The sequence below is a fragment of the Sphaeramia orbicularis genome, chromosome 7 (genome assembly GCF_902148855.1).
Source record: "Sphaeramia orbicularis chromosome 7, fSphaOr1.1, whole genome shotgun sequence".
Taxonomy (NCBI): Eukaryota; Metazoa; Chordata; class Actinopteri; order Kurtiformes; family Apogonidae; genus Sphaeramia; species Sphaeramia orbicularis.
In genome coordinates, this window is record NC_043963.1 from 15074383 (window position 1) to 15095937 (window position 21555).

At 36.1% G+C, this 21555-nt stretch overlaps 4 protein-coding genes across 9 annotated transcripts in view; 1 reads left to right on the forward strand and 3 right to left on the reverse strand.

Annotated features, from left to right (window-relative positions):
* Window positions 1–338: 338 nt before the first annotated feature.
* rbp7a (retinol binding protein 7a, cellular) lies at window positions 339–3090 on the reverse strand. Its single transcript, XM_030139790.1, has 4 exons — window positions 2871–3090; window positions 947–1125; window positions 646–747; window positions 339–569 (listed from the first exon to the last, which is right to left on the reverse strand). Exons 1-4 carry the CDS (start codon window positions 2941–2943, stop codon window positions 510–512), a joined length of 414 nt encoding a protein of 137 aa, XP_029995650.1. The 5' UTR covers window positions 2944–3090; the 3' UTR covers window positions 339–509.
* A 1461-nt stretch (window positions 3091–4551) lies between these two features.
* Window positions 4552–13464, reverse strand: nmnat1 (nicotinamide nucleotide adenylyltransferase 1). 2 transcript variants are annotated; one of them, XM_030139789.1, is made up of 5 exons: window positions 13366–13464; window positions 12854–12993; window positions 10536–10719; window positions 7928–8052; window positions 4552–6144 (listed from the first exon to the last, which is right to left on the reverse strand). In XM_030139789.1, the coding sequence occupies exons 2-5, from the start codon at window positions 12966–12968 to the stop codon at window positions 5744–5746; spliced, it is 825 nt and encodes a 274-aa protein (XP_029995649.1). In that variant the 5' UTR covers window positions 12969–12993; window positions 13366–13464; the 3' UTR covers window positions 4552–5743. The 2 variants fall into 2 exon arrangements, with proteins under 2 accessions (XP_029995649.1, XP_029995648.1); XM_030139788.1 differs by having other exon boundaries at window positions 10536–10722.
* A 725-nt stretch (window positions 13465–14189) lies between these two features.
* Window positions 14190–18054, forward strand: lzic (leucine zipper and CTNNBIP1 domain containing). Of its 2 annotated transcripts, none has more exons than XM_030139823.1 (7): window positions 14190–14396; window positions 14660–14792; window positions 14920–15055; window positions 15321–15419; window positions 15555–15650; window positions 16501–16582; window positions 16677–18054. In XM_030139823.1, exons 2-7 carry the CDS (start codon window positions 14692–14694, stop codon window positions 16730–16732), a joined length of 570 nt encoding a protein of 189 aa, XP_029995683.1. In that variant the 5' UTR covers window positions 14190–14396; window positions 14660–14691; the 3' UTR covers window positions 16733–18054. The 2 variants fall into 2 exon arrangements, with proteins under 2 accessions (XP_029995683.1, XP_029995684.1); XM_030139824.1 differs by having other exon boundaries at window positions 14190–14395; window positions 14654–14792.
* A 758-nt stretch (window positions 18055–18812) lies between these two features.
* The window catches only part of clstn1 (calsyntenin 1), a 58360-nt gene continuing 55617 nt past the window's right edge, over window positions 18813–21555 (reverse strand). For all 4 annotated transcript variants that reach the window (XM_030139822.1, XM_030139819.1, XM_030139821.1 and 1 more), the window contains one exon: window positions 18813–21189. In XM_030139822.1, coding sequence (XP_029995682.1) covers window positions 20995–21189 — 195 coding nt within the window. In that variant the 3' untranslated portion in view covers window positions 18813–20994. The remainder of the gene's footprint in view (window positions 21190–21555) is intronic.

The window sequence follows — 21555 nt, forward strand, 5'->3', positions numbered from 1 at the left end:
GAGAAAACACTGCAGAGAGTTTGGTTTTTGGCATTCAGGCTGTAAAGAAGTGGATCTACACTGCAAAAATCAAGATCTTACCAAGTGTATTTTTCTCATTTCTAGTTAAAATATCTCATCACACTTAAAATAAGACATAATCACATAAAGAGTAACTTTTCAGTGAGATATAAGATCTTACTTTTACACAATGGATCTTGAAAATCTTATTTCAAGAAATCTTACCAAGATAATTTTCATGTGTTTCATTGGCAGATTTATTTTTTTGCTTAATTCAAGATTTTTTTTTTTTTTTTGCTTAAATCAAGCAAAAAAAAAATAAAAAATCTGCCAATGGAACGAGTTCTTATATCTCACAAGTTACTCTTTAGGTGATTATGTCTTATTTTAAGCAGGATGAGATATTTTGACTAGAAACAAGAGAAAATACTCTTGGTAAGATTTAGATTTTTGCAGTGTAACTCATGACACCTCTTATCCTTCAGTAACATTTCTTCATTTTTTCTTCTTCACTCATTCACATTCTTCTTAAACACTTGCTTGCAGACTTCTCCTTCACAATACAGCACCTGTGGGTAACAACAGATTAATAAAATATCCTAAACATGAACGTAAACTTAATCCAATCTAATGGAATATTCTTACCAGGTGTAATTTGTCGTCTTCGATCCAATGAGCCCAGCCCCTGTTTTTCTTCTCTCCAATCTGTTCACACACCAGTTTATTTCCCTCCCATATCACCAGTGACTGCACAGATGGCAAGGGATGAGACAGTGTAAATAAAACAGAATGAGTGTTTTTATAACCCACATAAAAAGCAAAAACACTTCCTGCATGAACTACAAATATCTCATGATGACTACAGAGAACCTGTGTTTTCATGGCCAAGATAAAGAAAATAAAAGTCCCTTATGACTCACAAATACCTCACATTATTTTTTTTTACCTTGACATGTCTGTTGTCTAGTCCCTTCGTAAACTCTGCAAACTCCTGACCGACTCGGAAGGAGATGGTGTAGTTTCTGAAGGTGCTTGTAGTTTTGATGATGAAGTGGTCCCCTTGTTGTTCAATGATCTTCTTCAGTTTCAGCTTCATGGCGATCTTTCGTATATAAGGGCCAATACCTGAGGAATTAGGCCAAGTCAGATTAGTTTTATTTATATAGATCTTCATCACAAATCACACATTTGCTTTGAGTTCCTCTGTTCTTTGACTCTTGATTCCGTAGATAAAAATTTTCCTAAAACAACATAACCAGGAAACCAGGAAACAAATACAATACAAGAATAAAAATAAGATTTATATACAGAATATATTGACATTAACCATTACAACCAATTTACATTTACTCATACAGCCGCGGAAAAATGATTAGACCATCAAAAGTCATCAAAAACAATGGTTTTGCAATCAAGTACTAACTCCTGTGTGTATCGTGTGACTAAAACAGACAGAAAAGAAAACATGGAATGCCTAAAAGCACTGTTTTTGTCAGTACAATGCCATAGCTATTGATGCAGCTAATGACATTCATTTTGTCTTCTGTTAATGTAATTATACTTTTCTTTTTTCTTTTGTTCAGGTAACATCTTAAAACTATACCTTGTCTGAACAAAAGAAAATAGAAAAGTATAATTATGATGATGATGAAATTCTTTATTCAGTCGTCACACAATAACCAGTGTCAACAACAGCACTTCAAACATTACAAACATTACCAACAGGTTATGACTGAAAAGGCACAGGCAGAGGCAAAATGCTTATATTAATGCCTGTCCTACATAACATATTCAGCTACCCAGCATCCAATATAGGAAAAAGAAAAAAAAACAAAAAAACAATGTATCCAAGCAAACAAACAAGCGAAACCTAAAAAGGTGAAAATATACCAGAAAAATAGAAAACTTAACCACCAAATTACATTACATAGCAAATTACATTACATAGCAATTGATGTAAGAACTGAAGTGATTTTGGTTATTATCAAGAAAACATGGAAAATGTCTAGAGATCAGCTCTGAAATTAAACTCTTATGAGCTATTTTTGTTGTTATTATTATATTTGTCCAAACAAATGTACCTTTAGTTGTACCAGGCATTAAAATGAACAAGAAATTGAAGAAAACAAGGGGTGGTCTAATAATTTTTTCCACAACTATGTTATAAATCCTCCTGAGTCCCAGCATTGCATTTTTGTTCTCTGTAGGAGACAAGAGTTTCACAGATTTACTAAAACAAAAGCGCTGTTCACTGCAAAGGACATTCCATAAAAAAAATTGAAATGTGTCTGGAAAAAAAAAAAAACAACTGTTGCACTATGCTGTTTCCAGTCAATGCACTTATTTAATGTAAAAAAAACAAAAAAAACAAAAAAAAACCACAAAAAAACAAAAAAAAAAACAAAACATTTACTTTTGAGGGTCTCAGGAGAGTATCCTCCTTTGATGGGATGTCCAGTGAACAGTCGTTTTATTTTGTTTGTTTGTTGTTTTTTTGTTAAATAACTAAAGCTGTGAAACTCTTGTTCCCTGCAAAGGAGAAGGTCTCAATAGGATATATAGTAATGAATGTGAAAAACATAGTTGAGAAGATTCTGAACAAGCATTTCAGGTAAGAATGTGTTCACTTAACACTGGAAATACATTTTTTAGCTGCAAGTTTCTAACACATTCACTCCTTCATTCAGTCCCATGCATACCATAAATGTCACTCTTAGAAAAACAGTTCTTTTACCCACTGTTGAAATGTATTTCAACCCTGGTGCTCTATTTGAAGGTGCAAAATATAACACAGGCATTCAAATGTTGGTATTTGAAGTAATTCCACAATACTTATGGCATAAAACAACATGTATTAATTAAAGACTTACCCAGTGCAATCATGTATCCCTCAAGGTTGACATTGCTGATCATGTCCCATGTTCCACAGAGGCTGGCAGGCATGTTGGCTGTTGTTGTTGTTGAACTCCCTACTGAAGTGTGAAGGGTCTGCAAAATGCAATCCTCAAACTGCAGCACTGATGTGAAGAGGATGTTTGTGGGGAAGACCTATAAAGGAAGGTGGCTTCACATCTAATTCGCTGTCACCTGAAGACTGTGTGAAAGCGAGGGAGGTGCTGTCCTTTCTCTTTGTCAGTGTCAGGTGGAGAAGAGAAGCTAGACGTGTCTGACTAGTCTCTGAATACAGTTCAGTGAAAAACACAGTCAAATTTTCCTTGGCCTTAAGTTTATGTGTATTAAAATGTATCAAATAGTTAAGTAATTGTTGGAGGAAAACCATTTCTACTGAGTTAATTGTTTTATTATCAGTGGACTAATTTTCCTTCTTCATAATTTCCTTCATTATCTATCTATCTATCTATCTATCTATCTATCTATCTATCTATCTATCTATCTATCTATCTATCTATCTATCTATCTATCTATCTATCTATGGCTAAAAACATGTGGAGAGCAAGAATATAAATGAAATCATTCAAATTCAGGCTAGAATTTGTGGAAATAGAAAAATGTAGTCAAAAATTAGTTCTTTCATTTAACTGTGGAAAACTTACGTCATACACTTGATTCAAGACACCTTTTAGTTTTCACATGACCTGTGTTGAAGTGACACACCTTGCTTCACAATGAGGAAAATACATTTGTCACTGGTACCTCTTCATTTATGTGGAAAGCACTGACTCCTTCCCAAATCACGTGGAACTTATCCAACCACAGACTATGTTATGCTTTCTGTGACAATGCCAAGAGCTTCTGATGTTATCTTAAACCTGATCAGTGCTGTTTCATTGCCATCAATTGTCATAAGCATTTGACAGAGGCTTACTATCTGAATATAAACTGGTAAACGTGACCTTTTGATATATAGAATATCAAGCACACCCGTAAATACAGTCGCGGAAAAAATTATTAGACCACCCTTGTTTTCTTCAATTTCTTGTTCATTGGTACAAATAAAGGTACATTTGTTTGGACAAATATAATGATAACAACAAAAATAGCTCATAAGAGTTTAATTTCAGAGCTGATCTCTAGACATTTTCCATGTTTTCTTGATAATAACCAAAATCACTTCAGTTCTTACATCAATATCTATGGCATTGTACTGACAGAACAGTCCTTTTAGGCATTCCATGTTTTCTTTTCTGTCTGTTTTAGTCACATGATACACACAGGAGTTAGTACTTGATTGCCTAACCATTGTTTTTGATGACTTTTGATGGTCTAATCATTTTTTCCGCGACTCTATGTCTAAAGCCTATTATTTCTGAGTAGTAATGTCACTTTTTTGATAACGTGAATTACTGAAATATTAGAAGATTCAACGTGATGTAATCAGGTACACCTGAAGACACAAGTGAAGATTTCATTTCAGCTCATTATCAAAATGAGTATTAAGCTGGCTCTAATGTTATATCATCTGGTGTCTTCTGTCATTGAATGATTTCTTAAAAGATGAGCAATACTCCAAAACAAGCGGCATTTCAAAGAGCAGGTGAGTCACTTCCTCTGTGTGATAATCGCATGGAAACATCAATGAAAAGCTTCCACTGTGGAAAATAAAAGGAGTGGTTTATTCTGCTTCTGGTCAAAACAAATCACATCTTCCTGGTTAAATCTACAGCAGTAATTCCATATGTTTCAAGCCTCTTCTTTGGTGGAACAAACAAACAAACAAACAAAAAAATCCTGCTTTAGTTAAAAGAAAGTAAAGATGTGGTGAAAGTGATATTGAAGTATATTTGTTAAGAATGGATTTGTTCTACTTTTGTGCAATGTAAAACACAATTCATACCGATAAGACTCACACAGTCTCTATCTAAACAAACACACAATAGAGTTATGTGCAACTGTAAATGAAAGTAAAGCTGGTTGAACTGTTGCTCAACTGTTTTCTTTGTGACTCTAATGCAGCTTCTCACACACAGACTTACTCATAGCGATAAGAAACTCGTGCTAAATTACTTCATTCAGGAAAGTTACTAGTTTCATACTTCTAAAAACACACACACGTCTCTAGAAAAGGCTAAAAAATTAGGCAGTACCGGAAGCTTAAATGTGTATATTGATCTGTTTGAGGCACATTATACCCAAAGCACAGCATTTAGTACAGGGGTGTCAAACATACAGCCCACGGGCCAAAACCAGGAAGGATTTGCAAAGTGCAAAAATAACCCTGAAGATATTAACAGTCGATGTGTTCAGGGGCCACATTCAGCCTAATCTGATCTCCAGTGTAGCAAGTGCATAAACACCTATAAATAATAACAAATGTCTTTATTTTAGTGTGAAAAATTGCAAAGGTAAAATTATATTATGAAAATGTTCACACTTGCAAACTATCCTATAAACAACCTGAAATTTCTCGAGATAAATAAGGACAATTTTAACAATATTACGCCTGTTACTCAATGTTTTGTGTCTGTGTAGATCCACAGTGATCTGTAAGTTTTAATGCACGTATGTAAATGACAAACTGAGGCGTAGTAATCTTAAGGAATTTCAGGGTATTCATGTTTTTTGTGAAAGGACAGTTTGTAATCTAAACATGTTCATAATGTAATTTTACTTTTTTGCACTAAAACAAAGGGAAAGGTTTGGAGTTGTCATTATTTATAGGTTATTATATTATTATTTTACTGGACCGACCCAGTTGAGATCTAATTGGGTTGAATTTATCCCCTGAACTAAAATGAGTTTGACAGCGCTGGTTTAGTGTATTCAGCTTCTGTTGTAGTCATCCTCAGCTCGATGAAGCACCGGCGTACCTCTGGAGCGGTGCAAGGATAACGTCAGCGTTCTTCTGCTCGCTCTCAGCGCTATAGAGCTCATGGTCTTGAATGTAATGAACCACGGCATCTGGCAGCAGGTACCTGACGCTCCGACCTCGACGAAGAGCGCGACGCACATGTGTGGCCGAGATGTCGTTGGTCACCCACTCGTGCACTACGTGGATGTTCTTGCGATGCTTCCACAGTGCGTCTGATTGGTGGATGAACTTCTGGGGTTCGTTGCCGCAGCGGGTAATGCAAATTAAACCGAATCGACCCACGATCTCTGCGATGTCCTCCTGCTTCCACAGATTGGGGACGCCAAACGACTCCAGAACATCAGCACCACACAACAGCATCAGCTGAGGACTGTCTACGCACAGAATAAAAAGAATGTTAATAATGACGGTCAGGGAGGAGAAAACAAAGCTGAGACATGAATATAGTGAAGTCCAGTCTAGTGCTTCTGGAACACTTGCTTCTTGCTCATAAAATCATAATACCAGGAAAATTTAGAAGCGATCAAAGTCACTAAATATTTCAGAATCAGAACAACTGGTTTAACCTTTAACAATGAGTTGAATTTTTAACCGTGTTCTATTATCCATTGTATTAAATTTTAATCTAAAAAGCCAAAAAAAAAATGGAGGAAATGTAGTGGAGATCTATAAAGTATCATAAAATGGAAATAATTATGTGGTTTCATGTACTTCACTGTAAAAATCAAAATCTTACCAAGTGTATTTTTCTTCTTTCTAGTCAAAATATCTCATCACACTCAAAATAAGACTCAATCACCTAAAGAGTAACGTTTCAGTGAGAAATAAGAACTTTTTTTTAGACAATAGATCTTCAAAATCTTATTTCAAGAAATCTTACCAAATTAATTTTCACTTGTTCCACTGGCAGATTTTTTTTGCCTGAATTAAGCAAAAAAAAAAAAAAAAAAAAAAAAAAAAAAAAAAAAAAACAACCTTCAACAAATCTTCAGCACATTGTTAAAGGTTAAACCAGTCGTTCTGATTCTTTTTGGCATCTGTCGTATCATCATAGCCATCTCACATTTTAGAGGATTTAGTTAATAAGATGTTCCCATATCCATCAAATTGAGATTTTTTCCTCCGAACTACTGTCATGGTTTCATTTCACTTACTGTTCATCCAATTCATCCAAAAGTCTCACCAAACATGAAAGATAATTAAAAAGTCCCAGAGCTGAAAACAGACTCTTGTATCAGAACTTTGTTTTTTTAGTTCTTCTTTTGAGCCCTCAGATTTAGACTACCTGGTGTCTCTGTATTTAGATCTGGATAAAATGATGTTACATATGATAATACATCAGTTCAAGGAACCAAATCAGTATATTTGCTTCAATATTTGCATCCATATGTTCATCCTTTTCATGCAAATATAACTCTAAGAAACATTTGCATGATTTTTTTCTTAGTGTTTGGCTTCAAATAGAGAAAATGTACGGCACAAATGCATGTAACGGGTAGATCTTTAAGTTTATACTTTTACATGTAGATGAAACAAAATGCTAAAATAAATCATTGCAGATGTGGCTCAGCTATAACCCAAACCCTTTGGGACATGGTAGATGTTAAATACATTGTGCTGTTAATAGTTGTGTAATTTTAAGTAGGTTTTTCATGCAGGACATTCACTTGTAATAGTCTTTTTACATTACTGTACTGGTGCTGTCACTGTCAATGAAGACTCCTCAGACTCTTATATTGTACTGTATGGCTGTAAAATATCAATAACATCTTGGAAACCTTATAACAGAGAGTCACTGCACATGAATACATGATACAGTTTGATCTAAACTGTCAAATTCTTGTCTCTGCTGTGAATAATGTTCTTTAATTTGGCCGTGATGTTCTGTCTGTCACTGAAGCATGCTGTTTTAATACCCCTACAGGTGCATCTCTTGAAATCTGTGCGCTTCGCTGAAGGTGTTGTGATTATCTGTCACACCCCACACAACACCACACCTTCAGAAAACCTGTATGCTATTTCATTTCCTGTTAGAGACTCAGCTGAATAAATTCAAATGAAAATATGATCAGGATTAGACTTAAGACTGGTGTTTCTTCTTGTTAGAGGGAGGGGATGTGAACAGTATTTTAATACATCTCGTTGCACATGACGCACCTCTGCTTCTCTGATGAGATGAACCCTGGTGACAGTTTTCCTCGATGCGTCTCTTTTTGGCAAACTTGACCGTGTCCACGTCATCGTTGTTCTGTTCCACTGCAGCCAATTTCTGGTAGTGATGTCTAAACGGGAAAGCAATGAAACAGCAGAATTCAATTATTTTCATCTTAAGAACATGGAAAATGTGATGATTATTGCAGTAAATATAGTTTTTCCACAAATGAACTCTGTGCATCACATTATCTGCTTCTTTTTGTGTTTGATAATGTGGGATTTCGCAAAACAAGCAATAAAACTGCTCTTTAAACTTAGCAGCAAAAATGAAGGTTTTGATGATGTTTTGAGGTTTTTTTTTTTGCAGTGAAATCATTGTAAATGTCATTCTTGAAGCAAGTACACCTCCAGGTTTGGCCTACCTTTATGTACAAGGGCCACTTTCATTTCTGTGCACAGACTGTAAATCAGTTCAGCTGCACTTTTTAATGTTTTTTAATGACCAGAGTAAAATTATTTAATTAAAATTAAGTTTCGTTTTGGTTGATTCCCATTTAATGAGTTGTAATTAAATTCATTCATTAAATCTGATGTTGATTGAAACATTTCTAATGATGTTTCTCCATTTGAATCAATGTATGTGTGGTTAGAGGTACATGATCTGTAAGTTAATCCTTTTGTTTTCATTGTACCCTGGCATTAATCTTACTGAATTCAAGGTTTTCCTTAGGTTTTCAGATGGTTTAGGTGCTGCTTTGATTCCAATATTTTTTTTCTCAAGGCCATGTCTGGGTATTTATAGAAACAGATATTTCCCCACTTCTGTTTTCAATAATAACATTGAACACATCAGATCGTTTTCAGAAAAGTTTTCATTTACATGAACCTGGATATATATGCCCTGGGGCAATGCAAGCACAAAACTAGAGTTTTCCAAAATCTCCACTTTGGCTGGAGTTTTTAGAAATAATCATTTTCAGTGTCCACAACAAAAGCCCTCAAGTGGATGAAAAGCAAAGACAAGATGAGAAAACACCCATGTTTCCAGATAACTGGCTATGTGTACACATGACACAACTTTTAGGTGCATTTCTCAGGGTCTTTCTGCATTTACCACAAGAAAATACTACATTTTTCACATAACTTTGGAGCATTATCAACATATACTTGTACAAAGATGAAATAGCATTCAAAAAACTTATTTTAAATTTTGACTTGTGTTGCGTCCACAATGGCTTGGATGCCTCACCTAAGTTGTGTAATAACAGAGAAAACCAAGTGAATTGAAACTTAATGGCCAGTAATAAGTGAGTCAGTGATGACAATCATGCCCAACAGGTACAGGTCATAACAAGTGTGATGGTGTTTAGTTGAATGCCTAGAAAGGCGTAGGCTTTCCAAATAAATAGATGCAATTCCCAGCAGCAGGTAATTTTGAAAGCTAATTTTTTTTTTTTTAACAGTTTTTATTTCTCATTTTTATCAGTACATTACAATCTCCTCAAGTTGAGGAGCAGGAAAAGAGCAAAAGAACTGAAAAAACAAACAAGTCAAAAGAACAGCCTGTGTTGGTGTCAGAATATTTAAGGTCCCTTAATAGATACATTTGTCTCTGAATGTCAGCCATTTTCCCCAGTTTTTCATAAAGAGATTTTCTTTTAACTTCAGTTTATATGTAAGATGTTCCATGACAATGTTCCATATCATCGATGATTGAAAGCCATTGTTTATAAGACGGAGCATCAGTCTTAAGCCAGTTCTTTGTTATGGCTTTCTTCCCAGCCAGAAAGCTAACTTTTACTCCATAGTTTCTGTTTTCAGGTATTTGTGTGAGTGAGTACTGGTTCAGAAAAATGTGTAGGCAGAGTTGCATTTCAAAGGTCTGTCTATTATACGGCAAGAACTGTGACCCAAATATCTCAAAAATGTACATAATGCTCCCTGTACTGTCTGTTCTGAATGTCAACTATTCACTGTTAAACAAAACAGCGTAACTGCGAGATCGTCAATGCACTGTACAGTATTTATGTCACCTTTAACTGCCACTGGGGAACCTTGTAAATCTCTTACTTAACAACCATCACTAAGTTGTGTATTTACTGTAAGTGACTTGATGAACAGGTGTCTGAGGTGTAAACACAGACAAAAAAAATTAACTCAAGAATTTGGTCTTTGCATAATTCCTTACACACACTTCCTTGAACACTCTGTCATCTTAGTCCCCTTCACTTCCTAAACTCGATCTTTTATAAACAATAGCTCTTTATTAGTCACTGTTACGGGAACAATAAAAATCATTTTAGCAGTTTTGTTTCTGTATAGCAGCACATTCTTAAAGTACAAAAAGAACGACTATATAAAACTCACACAAAAATTATACTGAAAAATATTGACGATACACAGAACTACAAAGAAATACTAAAATATACTAAAGGCCAACTCTGTAGAGGGAATGTATACAATATTTAATATATATAGTGCGTACAATTCATATTTTAATAACTGTGAAGTAAACATGTAAGCAGTTTTTACTGTGGGAAGTATGTACTATAAGACTCTGTTGCACGTGTTCATGCTTTGCCACTCAAAAATCACAAACCTCTCAACTCACCGAACCACTTTAGCCGTCTCCACCCATTCAGGCTGCAAACTCTCCCAGGCATCCACAGTGATCCAGTCTGAGCTCTCTGTGGCCAATCGCGCCATCTCCACACGGTGGCAGGCTTCAATCAAACCCTTCTTCTTATAACCGTCACCCACTGGAGAGATGATGCCTTTCACCACCCGGTAGTTACCTACTAATACAGTGAAAGTGGTGCTAAACTGAGCAAAAAACAACAACAACAACACATGCAGTTAAATTATGTGGGGAAAAAAACTGGAGGTAGTGGTGACTTTCTCTTCCAGACAGTCATTATATTCAGTAACATGTGTAATATCTGTTTACTGTTTGCAGTCTCTCACATTATTATTTTCACACTATTTTTCTCACACTATTTATCTTCGCCCATCTATCCTCTCATCACAATTGCACTACTTCTCATGTTATTTACACAATTTAAATTGTATTTTTTTTACAAATATTCTCAGTTTGCAATATATATATATATATATATATATATATATATATATATATATATATATATATATATATTTTTTTTTTTTTTTTTTTTTTTTTATGTAAATTACTTAACTTTACTGTGCCTTTTTACTGGTATTTGTTGTTTGTCTTTTAATTCTTTGCACTGAACCTGAGAACTCTACCACAATTTCATTGTACTTGGTACAATGACAATAAACATATTCTGATTCTGAGTAGAGAGGTCAGTCAGTTCAACCTTCAGCACAGACGCTCATTCACTGAGTCACAGTGGAGGTGGTCGTACGGTATAAATACACAAGTAAGTATAAGTACAGTTTTGGATCATGTGACAAACTTACATTGGTCATAAAAACAGTTGAAATCTGTAAAAACAAAAAACACCACAAACTGAAGTGCTTTGTAAGGAAACTCAGCTCTTTTGATGTAATCGCCATTATACTAACCACACGCTATGTCAAACTCAGTGCTCTGTTAAACTCAGATGTTGTGAGCAGGTGCTCTCTACTCTCATAATCCTGGAAAAGTAATTCAGTTCTTTCTTGATGGTGGAAGAGTCAGTAAAAATGTAAACATCAATGATAGAAATTCAACATGTGTTCTAATAAGTTCAGGTTCTGGAGCTGAAAAGGTTCGAGAGACACAGGTCTGGTCTACTCTGTATCGATGCTATATTTAAGTCTGTGTTATTATGCAAGTTTAATATTACTTTGCTGCAAACTGCAAAAGAGACTGCTAAATTTAGCACTTTATGACCTTACCAGTACCCAAAGTTATATTTAGAATGTAAAACAGACATATCACAGTAACTTTCCATTCAGTGTCTTGCCCAAAAACACTTCAACATCTGAAAAGAATCTGGGAATTCAACTGCCAACCTTCCAAACTGCATTATAGTTACAATGATAACCTTTGATTTTAATGGTGTAAATGTGGTGAGGTTTAATCTCTATCTGATCATTGCAGAAACTGTATTTGGCACAGTCTAATACAATTCATTTCAACAATCTGCATGTCATTTGCTTCATTAAGGACGAATGAATAAAAACACATAACTCTCTGCTAAAGATGACCAGTGTCTTGCAGGGAGAGCATTGTTTTAAGCCATGAAGACCCAGTGCAACTGTTGTAGGAGTTCATATATTAATTTTTTTCTCTATTTAATCCTTTCTTATGTGATTTAGCACTATTTATCACAACATTATCCTCTCCGTTTTGCATTTACGTCAGTGAAAATCAGGTATTTTCATATATTTATTTTATTGATCATGTACTTTAAACATCATACTGAGGTTACAGTGAAGGGTTATCATACCGAAAACAGAGAAAACTTGAGGAAAAGGGACTTTATCAGTAAAATCTCTCATGAACTGAACATAAACCCAGTGTGTCCATCCACAGTCATTGATCCAACTCCAAGGGTTTGACTGATGAATCAATGTCGTAAAAGATGTAAAAGCATTTCCACGGTAACTATGGAGCCCCTGAACGTCCAAATGGGTCATATCTGATGACCATGAAAAGATGACAAACTGTATTTTACACCAATTATTTACATGGAGTGGTAGGAGTAGTTATTAAACATTTCAGATCAGTGGATGCTTTTGGACACTGGTGTATATTTGGGTCTTTATGGGTTAAATAAAGGAAATATATATATATATAAGCTGATACCGTGTCTTTGTGTATAGACAGTTGTATCTTTATCTTGTATTTATGATTTACCACAGAGTCAACATCTACCAGCAAAGAATTCATTGTATGTGACTATACACTTTGTGAATACAGATGTTTTTGATGCTGAATCTGATTCTGCTTGTATCTTCTACCTGTGTCTTCCAGGTGGTCTCGTGCCAGCTCAAACATCCTCAGGTGCATGTTGGTGATAGGGTTGAAAGAGCCACAGGCCAGCAGGGCCACTCTGGTTACACTGTGCCCCTCCATGCCTCATACTGGAGCTGGGTTTACACTACAACAGCACATGACAGGAGAACAAAAACACAGACTGGAGTTAATAAGCAGTTATTTGTGTTAGCACGCATCACATGTCAGCGGTACAGCTGAGTCTTTGACCTTTGAGGGAAGCGTCTTTACATGCTCTGCCATTACTGACATAACCATATAGTAGAATTATCTTTAACATTAGCATTAGCATCATATTAGTCTAGTTCCCATTGTCCATATGCTGTCAACAGCGGCTACACACTAGCTACATCTGTAACCTAGCAACTCGAGCTAACAGATGACGTACACATGACCTGTAGGATGTTCACAAACACAAAACCTTGACTCATAGTAACATTTTTACACATTGTTTACAAATTATACATCTCTTTATTACCGGTGAAAACAGCCACAGCTAGCCACTGTCAGTCACGTATTTCCTGTGTGGAAGCCAACTACGTCAATGCTGCTTTCAATGCCTATCGATAGAAATTATTCCTATTCCTAAAAAACGTTTTTTAAAAGCCATATATTGTGTTGTTGTGTCCAAACTAATCGTAATACAAGGTTAGTTGTCACTTAGTATAAAATAAGCTCCATTTTTGTGTGTTATGTAATTTCAGCAGTTCGATAAGTAGTCATATTAGAATATTTATCACGTTATAAGTAACTGAAGGCAAGGATTTGTGTTATACATCTTTAAAGTTATGCTCGAAACACGCTAAATAATATTTTGTCACATTTTAAATAAAATGTTGATCATGGTCATTTTTTCCCCTTAATTGTTGCCTGTTGTACGGTACCAAAGAATGTTACGCGAACGCAACATAAGATTCTGATTGGATCGAATGAAGCTGCACCTGTAACTCATGCTGTTCGTGCCGAAATAAAACACATGATTATTGTAGTAGAACAGCGTCACGATACCAGTAAAAACATGACGTTTGTGTATAATGACTTTATTTAGACCTTATTAATCTACACGACATTCTCAACTCTTCTGACCGCGCCCACTTCGGAGACCGGAAGTTGTTTTTCATCAGAGCTAATGTGTACCCGGCACAATTGTTTTTAATAATTTAGCAATGTTTGTTTTCTTATTTCTCGTGTTTTATCATGATCCCCCCACAATTTAAATTTCTAACACAGCAACTTAAAAAAAATGTTCGAAATATCCATGAAAATCAATCTTAATTGTTCCTTTTTTGGCTGCTTCACAACATTGACGTCCCAATAGAAAGCACTTCCGGTTCAAGTGTCAGTGCTACCTGCGGCTGCAACAATTTGACTATCCAAACTCTTAATAATTGTTACGCGTACTTAAAAGTTGTAATTTTCTTACATCTGTCCGTTTTTAAGTCACATTTGGCATATATTTTAATTATTCTGACTTCACGAATATACATGTAAGCGGGGTTTTACAAACAGGTAAGACATGTTCCTTTAGCTTAGCTGCTAGCCTGCTACATAGCTAACAAAATAACTGCTGTCATGGGGCTCGACCTGAACTTCTAGCAAATACCTCCACGTAGTTTGTCGAATTTGCCTATGTAAACGTTTAACTGGAATATCTGAAACCAGCTGTATTCTAGTCAGTACAGAGTGGAAGATAAGTCAACTTGTTTATGACATACGTTGGTACAGCCCTATAAGCCTCACCCACTCTTGTGTCTTGATTTGTTTTCGATTAGTGCAACAGTTGGAAATATCATTTTTAATAACCATGGCCTCTCGCGGGAAATCAGAGACTGGAAAATTAAGACAAAATATGGAGGAACAACTCGACAGATTGATGCAGCAACTCCAGGATCTAGAGGAATGCAGGTTCAGTATTGATAGATGTTCCCATTGTGTGTTTATGTTAACTGCATGCATACCTGTCAAAGTGCTGTCTAGTCTGGAAAGTAGCTCATGTAATACGTCTCTGTATGTATTTTCTTCTGTATTTCAGAGAGGAATTAGATGAGGATGAGTATGAAGAGACCAAAAAGGAAACTTTGGAACAGCTGAGTGAATTCAACGACTCTCTGAAGAAGATCATGACAGGAGACATGACACTTGTGGATGAACTCAGTGGAATGCAGCTGGTATGAGAGACTCTAAAGGGTTCTAGTTTGTAAAAAAAAAAAAAAAGAAAAGAAAAAAAGGGCATTTTCTCTAGGATTTAAAAGTTTTAGATGTTCTTCAGGTCAGGTTTTTTTTTTTTTTTTAATTAAACTGTTTTCGACTCTTATCTCTGCTATATTTGTGAGAGAAAGCCTGTAACACTGACTGTTCTTATGGCCAAAAGTATGTTCATGACTGTTTTTATTGATTATGGAACTGTTCAAACTGTGTCCACTTCTTCACCAGGCAATCCAAGCTGCAATCAGCCAAGCATTCAAAACCCCAGAGGTGATCCGACTGTTTGCCAAGAAGCAGCCGGGACAGCTGAGAACCAGACTAGGAGAGGTTTGGAGTGTAGCTTTTAAAAACAAAATACAAAAGTTTGCTAAGTTGCAGGGTTTATGTGATATTTGTCTATCTGAGGGTTTGTTGTTTTTTTGCCTGGCTTGAAATTCTTTCAACTTGAAACATTTTTTACAGATGGATCGAGATGTCATGGTGGGGAAATTGTCACGGGATGTATACACGCAGCAGAAAATGGAAATCCTCACAGCCTTGAGAAAACTCGGCGAGAAGGTGAGGATTACTCATAGTATGGGTGTGATGTTTTTCCGTGGGTTTATGGATGATTCAGCAGCTTGTGCTCCTGTGAGTCCCCACTAGTTTATTTTAGTCATTTAGCTGTCCTGACAGACCAACTGCTATACATAGACTGATTCTAGTTGTTGAAGTATCGTAAAAAGTGCCTACAACTACTCTTATTTATTGAGTTAATGTTGCAGAAGATGATGATGTACCCAGGTTCACTACAGAGCCTCTGAACATCCAAATGGGTCATATCTGATGACCATGAAAAGCAGAGAAACTGCATTTTACCTGAATTACTTAACTGTATTGATAGGATTAATGGTTGAAAAGTTATTAAACATTTTATATCAGTAGATATCTTTGGTTAGCAGCTATTTGGGTCTCTTAGGGTTAAAATGTTCATGGGCTCAGGAATGCTGATCTGTTTTCAGCTCTGGCAAAGTTTTTTTCCAGGCAATTGAATGGTTTAATTCAAGAGGGATGCATTCTAATTTCAGTGCATGAAGAAAACATTTAATCACAAAACACAAACTTTGAAACTGTATCTGTAAAGAAACTTTACATCCTTTTCAAATGTTTTTTTTTTTTTTTACTTTTTACAAATTTTTTTATTTTACATTTTTTTATCTTTGTGTTTTGTTTTTTTTTATATTTGAAATAAAAAAATAAATTAATTAATGAAGCTGTGGAGAAAAAAAGTACAGTATTTATTCTGAGATGTAGAAGTATTAAGTAGCATTAAATGGACGTAACACTGCATTTTACTCACTTTTACATATGATTATCTTATCAGCACCTGTATTAAGGACACTTTATTTGTATCTGGTTATCTCCACAGCTCACTGCAGAAGACGAGTCCTTTTTGGTGGAAAATGCAACAGCTACTCTGAGCCAGTTTGAGAAAGTGACGGCCAACTTAGGTGAGAATTAACGTGTCATTTCACTAATGGAATCAAATCATGGACGTAGTTTGGGTGAACTTTGATTTATTTGACTTTGTTTTATTCTTTTCAGGGTCCGAGGATAAAATTCTGGCCTTAGCTAGCTCCGGCGTGAAAACAAAGGCGTAATTAGACACCAACATGTCCGTCCAAAGTCTGTGTTTGTTCTTAAGAAAACAACTGTGCCAATCAACCGTTGATTTTGTAAATAACGAGTGCACTTTTAGGTGTTGCTGGAGACGCTAACACTTTTTATTAACAGTATTGTTTTATACCTGGTAACTTTTGTAAAGGTCTTTTATTCGTCCAAATGTAGATTATTCCGTAGGTACTGGCATGTGATTGGTTAAATATGAACACGTACATGAATGTAGAGGATAGTCCAGGCACATCTTGGATTCTGTTCTCTTGTGATTTGTGCTGTATTTTCTTGTTGTGTCCATCATAAAACCAGAAAGATAATTGCTGGTGTTTTAAGGCTGTTTGAGTGACTGCATCAGATGTTCAGGATGAATTTTGATTTTAAGTGATTTGTGCTGTGAATAGAACTGTGGAGAAATAACAGAAATGCCATAAAACTGTAGACAGACAGATTATAATAGCAGAAAAGTGGCAAAGTAGGTACACAAGGTCTTAAAATGACTCTCTGTACTGCCCTCGAATATAAAGAATCACGAACGTCATGAAATTCCAAATTATTATCAGCAGATATTTAAGAATAAGCCTTAAATGACAATATTCAACAAAAAATTGGAGTAAATTTTTCTGTCTTAAACAGTAATAAAATACAATTTCACAGGAAAATACACAGTAAAAAATGGATCATATACCTTGTAAAATGCCATATTGCTGGTGTTTCTGTTATTTTGTTCACCCATAATCCATCTGTGGATTATCAGTAATTTTCAGATCTTTTTATTTGCTTGAATTAAATTTATGAGCATCTGTATTGCATTTAAAATATCAATATTGTTTTTAGTCTTAATGTTTGGGTAGTTGAAACTACATTTGTACAGTCTTTGTTTACAGCATAATTTTCGCATTAAATTGTGATTATTTTTTTTTAATAACCAAAAATGACATTGGAGGTGTTGCCGACTTGAATTATTTCACCACCAGATGGCAGTAAAGCTTAAGGTTTACTAACATCCCGATTCTGTGTCATAGCTGCGCCAACGACCGGTGAAGAAACACAAGAAAACCACAGATTTATACCCCATCTCATCATCCTTTATTTTGTTTACGAGCAAGCATCGACTTCACTACAATTTGCCTTTCAATTGGTAGAAAAGTGAGAGCAGCTCTAACAAGCACAAAGGAAGCATCCAACCGTCCAGAAAACATTTTCATCTTCCATTTTGAGCAAAAATTGGAAAAGAAAACAAATGAAAAGGAAGAGAGAAAAATAAAAGTACCCGGAGTGTCGTGGACGTGTGAAACAGATAATCTGAGAATCAGTAGTGTATCACGTCTCCTTTCTCACTCCAGTCTCGCAAACCCGACATGGAACGTACACAAACTGTGGGTCATGCAAAGTAAATTCTCCCTTAGTGTTATTATTATTACATTATGGCTGCATTTCAGTTTGTTAGGCAGTGACATTCAACTCAACCGGTGAACACTTGGCTCAGGGGCTGATGGGAAAGCATGTAACCCAGAAAACTGGAGATGAACTCGGGTGTACACAAACCAGTGACCTATGATACCGTACGCTTCAATTGTACATGAAATGTGAACAATTAAGTGTCTGACATGATGAATGGTGAATGTTTTGGAGTCAACAGGCTTATTATACTCTTGTGAATTTTCATGCTGCCCTCAAATATCATTTCTCAACAACTCAGGCAATAAGACACTGTTCAAAGTTACCATCCACTATACACAAATAGGTCAATTAACAGTATACCCATGTATGCTGCCAAAGCAATTTCATAATGTACTGTACATCTTTTTAGAGGTGGATTTTGTCAATATGATTCAGAACAATATGATTTAGTACAATATCTATATAAGATACATTATGGATCTACCTTCGCTACACATCAACATGGACACATGACATCTATGTAAAACACTTTTAATAAAACTAGCGGTGGATTATTGTTACGACAAACTGAAAGAGAATTTAATCCCCAGCTCTGTAAGAAAACTAGCATTTAACAAGTCAAATAATAAAACAAGCATGAATGAGTGTTTTGTTTTTTTTTCTCGTTAAATCTGCTAATAGCGCTATGATCGGCAAAAGGCACTCCCATCTCAGCCGGCTCAGACCTGGTCCCCATTATTTAACAAAGTCCAAGTCATCATGGAGGGGAGACTGTTCACCAACACTTCCAACACAGACCGATAAAACCAGAAATTAACTTAAAAAACCCAAAACATCTGAGCTACTTGAATCCTAAAATCGGGAGCTGTCGCTTGGGACGAAACCTAAGTCGGTTCTTATTTCAGTTTGTTTATTTATCCTGATATTGCTGCATTCTCCTCACTGCGAAGTCCCAAATCGGTGCAGGTTTGGGAACTTTTACTTGAAAACATAAGACAAACACTGAGTCTTAAAGCGTGAACGTACATTTGTTCCTGGTTTTGTGAAAGATATATACAACAGTAATGAACAATAGTGTCTGAGAGGAGATCGAGGTCAGACACTGTCTTCCCCCCGAATCGATTGAAAAACTTCGTACTAACACCAGAAGGAAAATCAGTTTACCAAATGTAAACACATATCTTCAAAAAACAACTCTACAGTACAGTTTCATATACAATAAACTCTAGTGGTCTACTGCAAAAAATATTTAATTTTAAGATTCAAGAGGGAGATTTGTTTTAATCAAGTGTTTTCCTGTTTAAGTCTATGCAACCCTATCCAAGTTTAAAGGGTAAAAAGGTGCTTATTCTTCAACAGGAAACCAGTTAAGATGCATCTGCTCTGTGTTATTTCAGGTTAAATAGCCTAGCTGTGGAAAAAATAAATTTGCAACGAAGCAATCCTGAAATTCTTTACCTTTCCTCCCCGAAAAACAATGCCAGCAACTGCACTTTTCAACCAGGCTCCTCTAAAGCTAGTCTGTCAAATCTGCGCTGTCAGACACTCGAAGGTTCTTAATTCCCTTCGTTTTTCCTGCAAACGCATCAGGAACCGAATACGGACCAAAGGCTTCTTATTAAAGCTGCTGAGGAAATCTCTCGACGTGACCGAATACACTTTGTAGAAATGTTCGTACCCACAATCCAACAGCACCCCAGTACCTTACCTGGTGTTAGCACCGCTCTGATGGAAATGTCGATTTGTACGTTAGCATTTCACTGAGCATGATTACTCTGAACGAAAGAAAAATAAAAAAAAAATAAAAATCCCGTCTGTACAACAGTGAGATCTATCGGGAATGGAATACACGCCGGCGCCACCTGTGCAAGCAAAGCAAAGCGTCTTTTTGAAGCTGAAACCATCGACCAGTTCTGCCTGTGCAAAAAGCTAAAGAAATAATTTTCCTCTTTGCAAAAAAAAAAAAAAAAAGAAAATAAAAGACAAAATGGACACCACTTTGTCATGGAAACCTCCGCTAAACAGTCCTGGGTTTCTCATCATGAAGCAGACATGTTTGTACAAGCATGATGGGACAGCTTTGCAGAAATTTAGCGACATGCTACAGCCTCTGTGACACAAATATTCTACATAACGTACTGCGTCATTTTAGATATTGGACCCGATGGAGAAGGCCTTCACTAACACATCAACTAATTACATTGTTTCTTTATATTTACAAAATCTTTAAAAAGCAATTTATTTCTCTACACATGACGTCTCAAATATCCTCATGCACTAAAAGAAAGGAAGAGAAAAAAAAAAAAATGCAGGGCTACTTTGTAAAAGCTTGTTTCACTGTGGACTACAACTCAAGTCGAAGCTATGTGGTTTTTAGCTGCAAACAAATCTAAAAACGTTAAGCAAAGAATATACATTAGAGGGGAGGGGAAGTCATTCTCTGAAAGCCGTACGTCTGAGAGAAAACGAAAGAAAACCAAAAAAAAAATTAATAAAATTAAAAAAGTGCAGGGTTGGCTTCCTCACACAGTTCAAAAACAAATGTAGGCCAAGTTTTCCTGGGAATTAAAATATAATAAATAAAAAAATAAACAGTAAAAATCAGCAATCCGGTGATGACTACACTACACTGAGTACCACCACTAAGAGAACAACAGGAAAATCTTGACCATATATATACGCTGAAGGGAATTTTTTGTTTTTTTTTGTATATATATATTTTTTTACATCATGGCTCCTTAGACATGAAACTGTAAGAGAGTGTGTGTGGCGGTGCGTATGAGGATGTGAGGTGTGTGTTTGTGTAAGGAGCGTGTGTCGGTGTGTGTGTGTCGTCGCCGTGGTTTCAGTAGGTGAGGGTGGAGTCGTCCCACTCCAGCTGCTGCTGTCTGCTCGCCCCCTGCTGGTCCTCCACTTCCCCGCCCTCCTCGTCTTCGCTGCTCTCTGACTCAGCGCTCGTGATGTCATCTTCCTCCTCTCCGTCCTCGCTCTCCTCCTCCTCTTCCTCCTCCTCCTCGCTGCTGTGCTGGTCCTCGTACGTCTGCGTTCGACACAGAGGGAGAGAGGGAGAGAGAGAGAGAGAGGGTGGGGTTGTTTACAGAGGATCTTTAGCTGTAATATGTCCTCTGTGTGTTACAGATTAGATTATTATATACACATCCAGACAAAAATTAACAGGCGGATCCAACCATTTCCAGAACTGAACTGTGTTAAAAAGAGAAGATGGACGAGCACAAACATCAGAGCTGAGATGAAGGGAATAAAATGGCCAAACAGATCAGAGAAATCTGATTTATTCCAACAAGTATTGATCTGTTTTTTTGAAGTTAAAGTATTTGTAAAGTGTTCTTTTGATGATGGACTTGTTTTCAAGAACTGGATAAACAACACTGAAGCTTTTCAGTGT

Coding starts and splice junctions, on each gene's coding strand:
- rbp7a (XM_030139790.1), bottom strand. CDS start 2,943: ATGCCTGCCAGCCTCTGTGGAACATGGGACATGATCAGCAATGTCAAC. Junction 1,126..2,870: donor GGGATACATGATTGCACTGG/GTAAGTCTTTAA, acceptor CTAATTCCTCAG/GTATTGGCCCTTATATACGA. Junction 570..645: donor AAGACGACAAATTACACCTG/GTAAGAATATTC, acceptor TGTTACCCACAG/GTGCTGTATTGTGAAGGAGA.
- nmnat1 (XM_030139788.1), bottom strand. CDS start 12,968: ATGGAGGGGCACAGTGTAACCAGAGTGGCCCTGCTGGCCTGTGGCTCT. Junction 8,053..10,535: donor GAGACGGCTAAAGTGGTTCG/GTGAGTTGAGAG, acceptor TTTCCCGTTTAG/ACATCACTACCAGAAATTGG. Junction 6,145..7,927: donor ATCTCATCAGAGAAGCAGAG/GTGCGTCATGTG, acceptor TTCTGTGCGTAG/ACAGTCCTCAGCTGATGCTG.
- lzic (XM_030139823.1), top strand. CDS start 14,692: ATGGCCTCTCGCGGGAAATCAGAGACTGGAAAATTAAGACAAAATATG. Junction 15,056..15,320: donor AACTCAGTGGAATGCAGCTG/GTATGAGAGACT, acceptor CTTCTTCACCAG/GCAATCCAAGCTGCAATCAG. Junction 15,651..16,500: donor TGAGAAAACTCGGCGAGAAG/GTGAGGATTACT, acceptor TTATCTCCACAG/CTCACTGCAGAAGACGAGTC.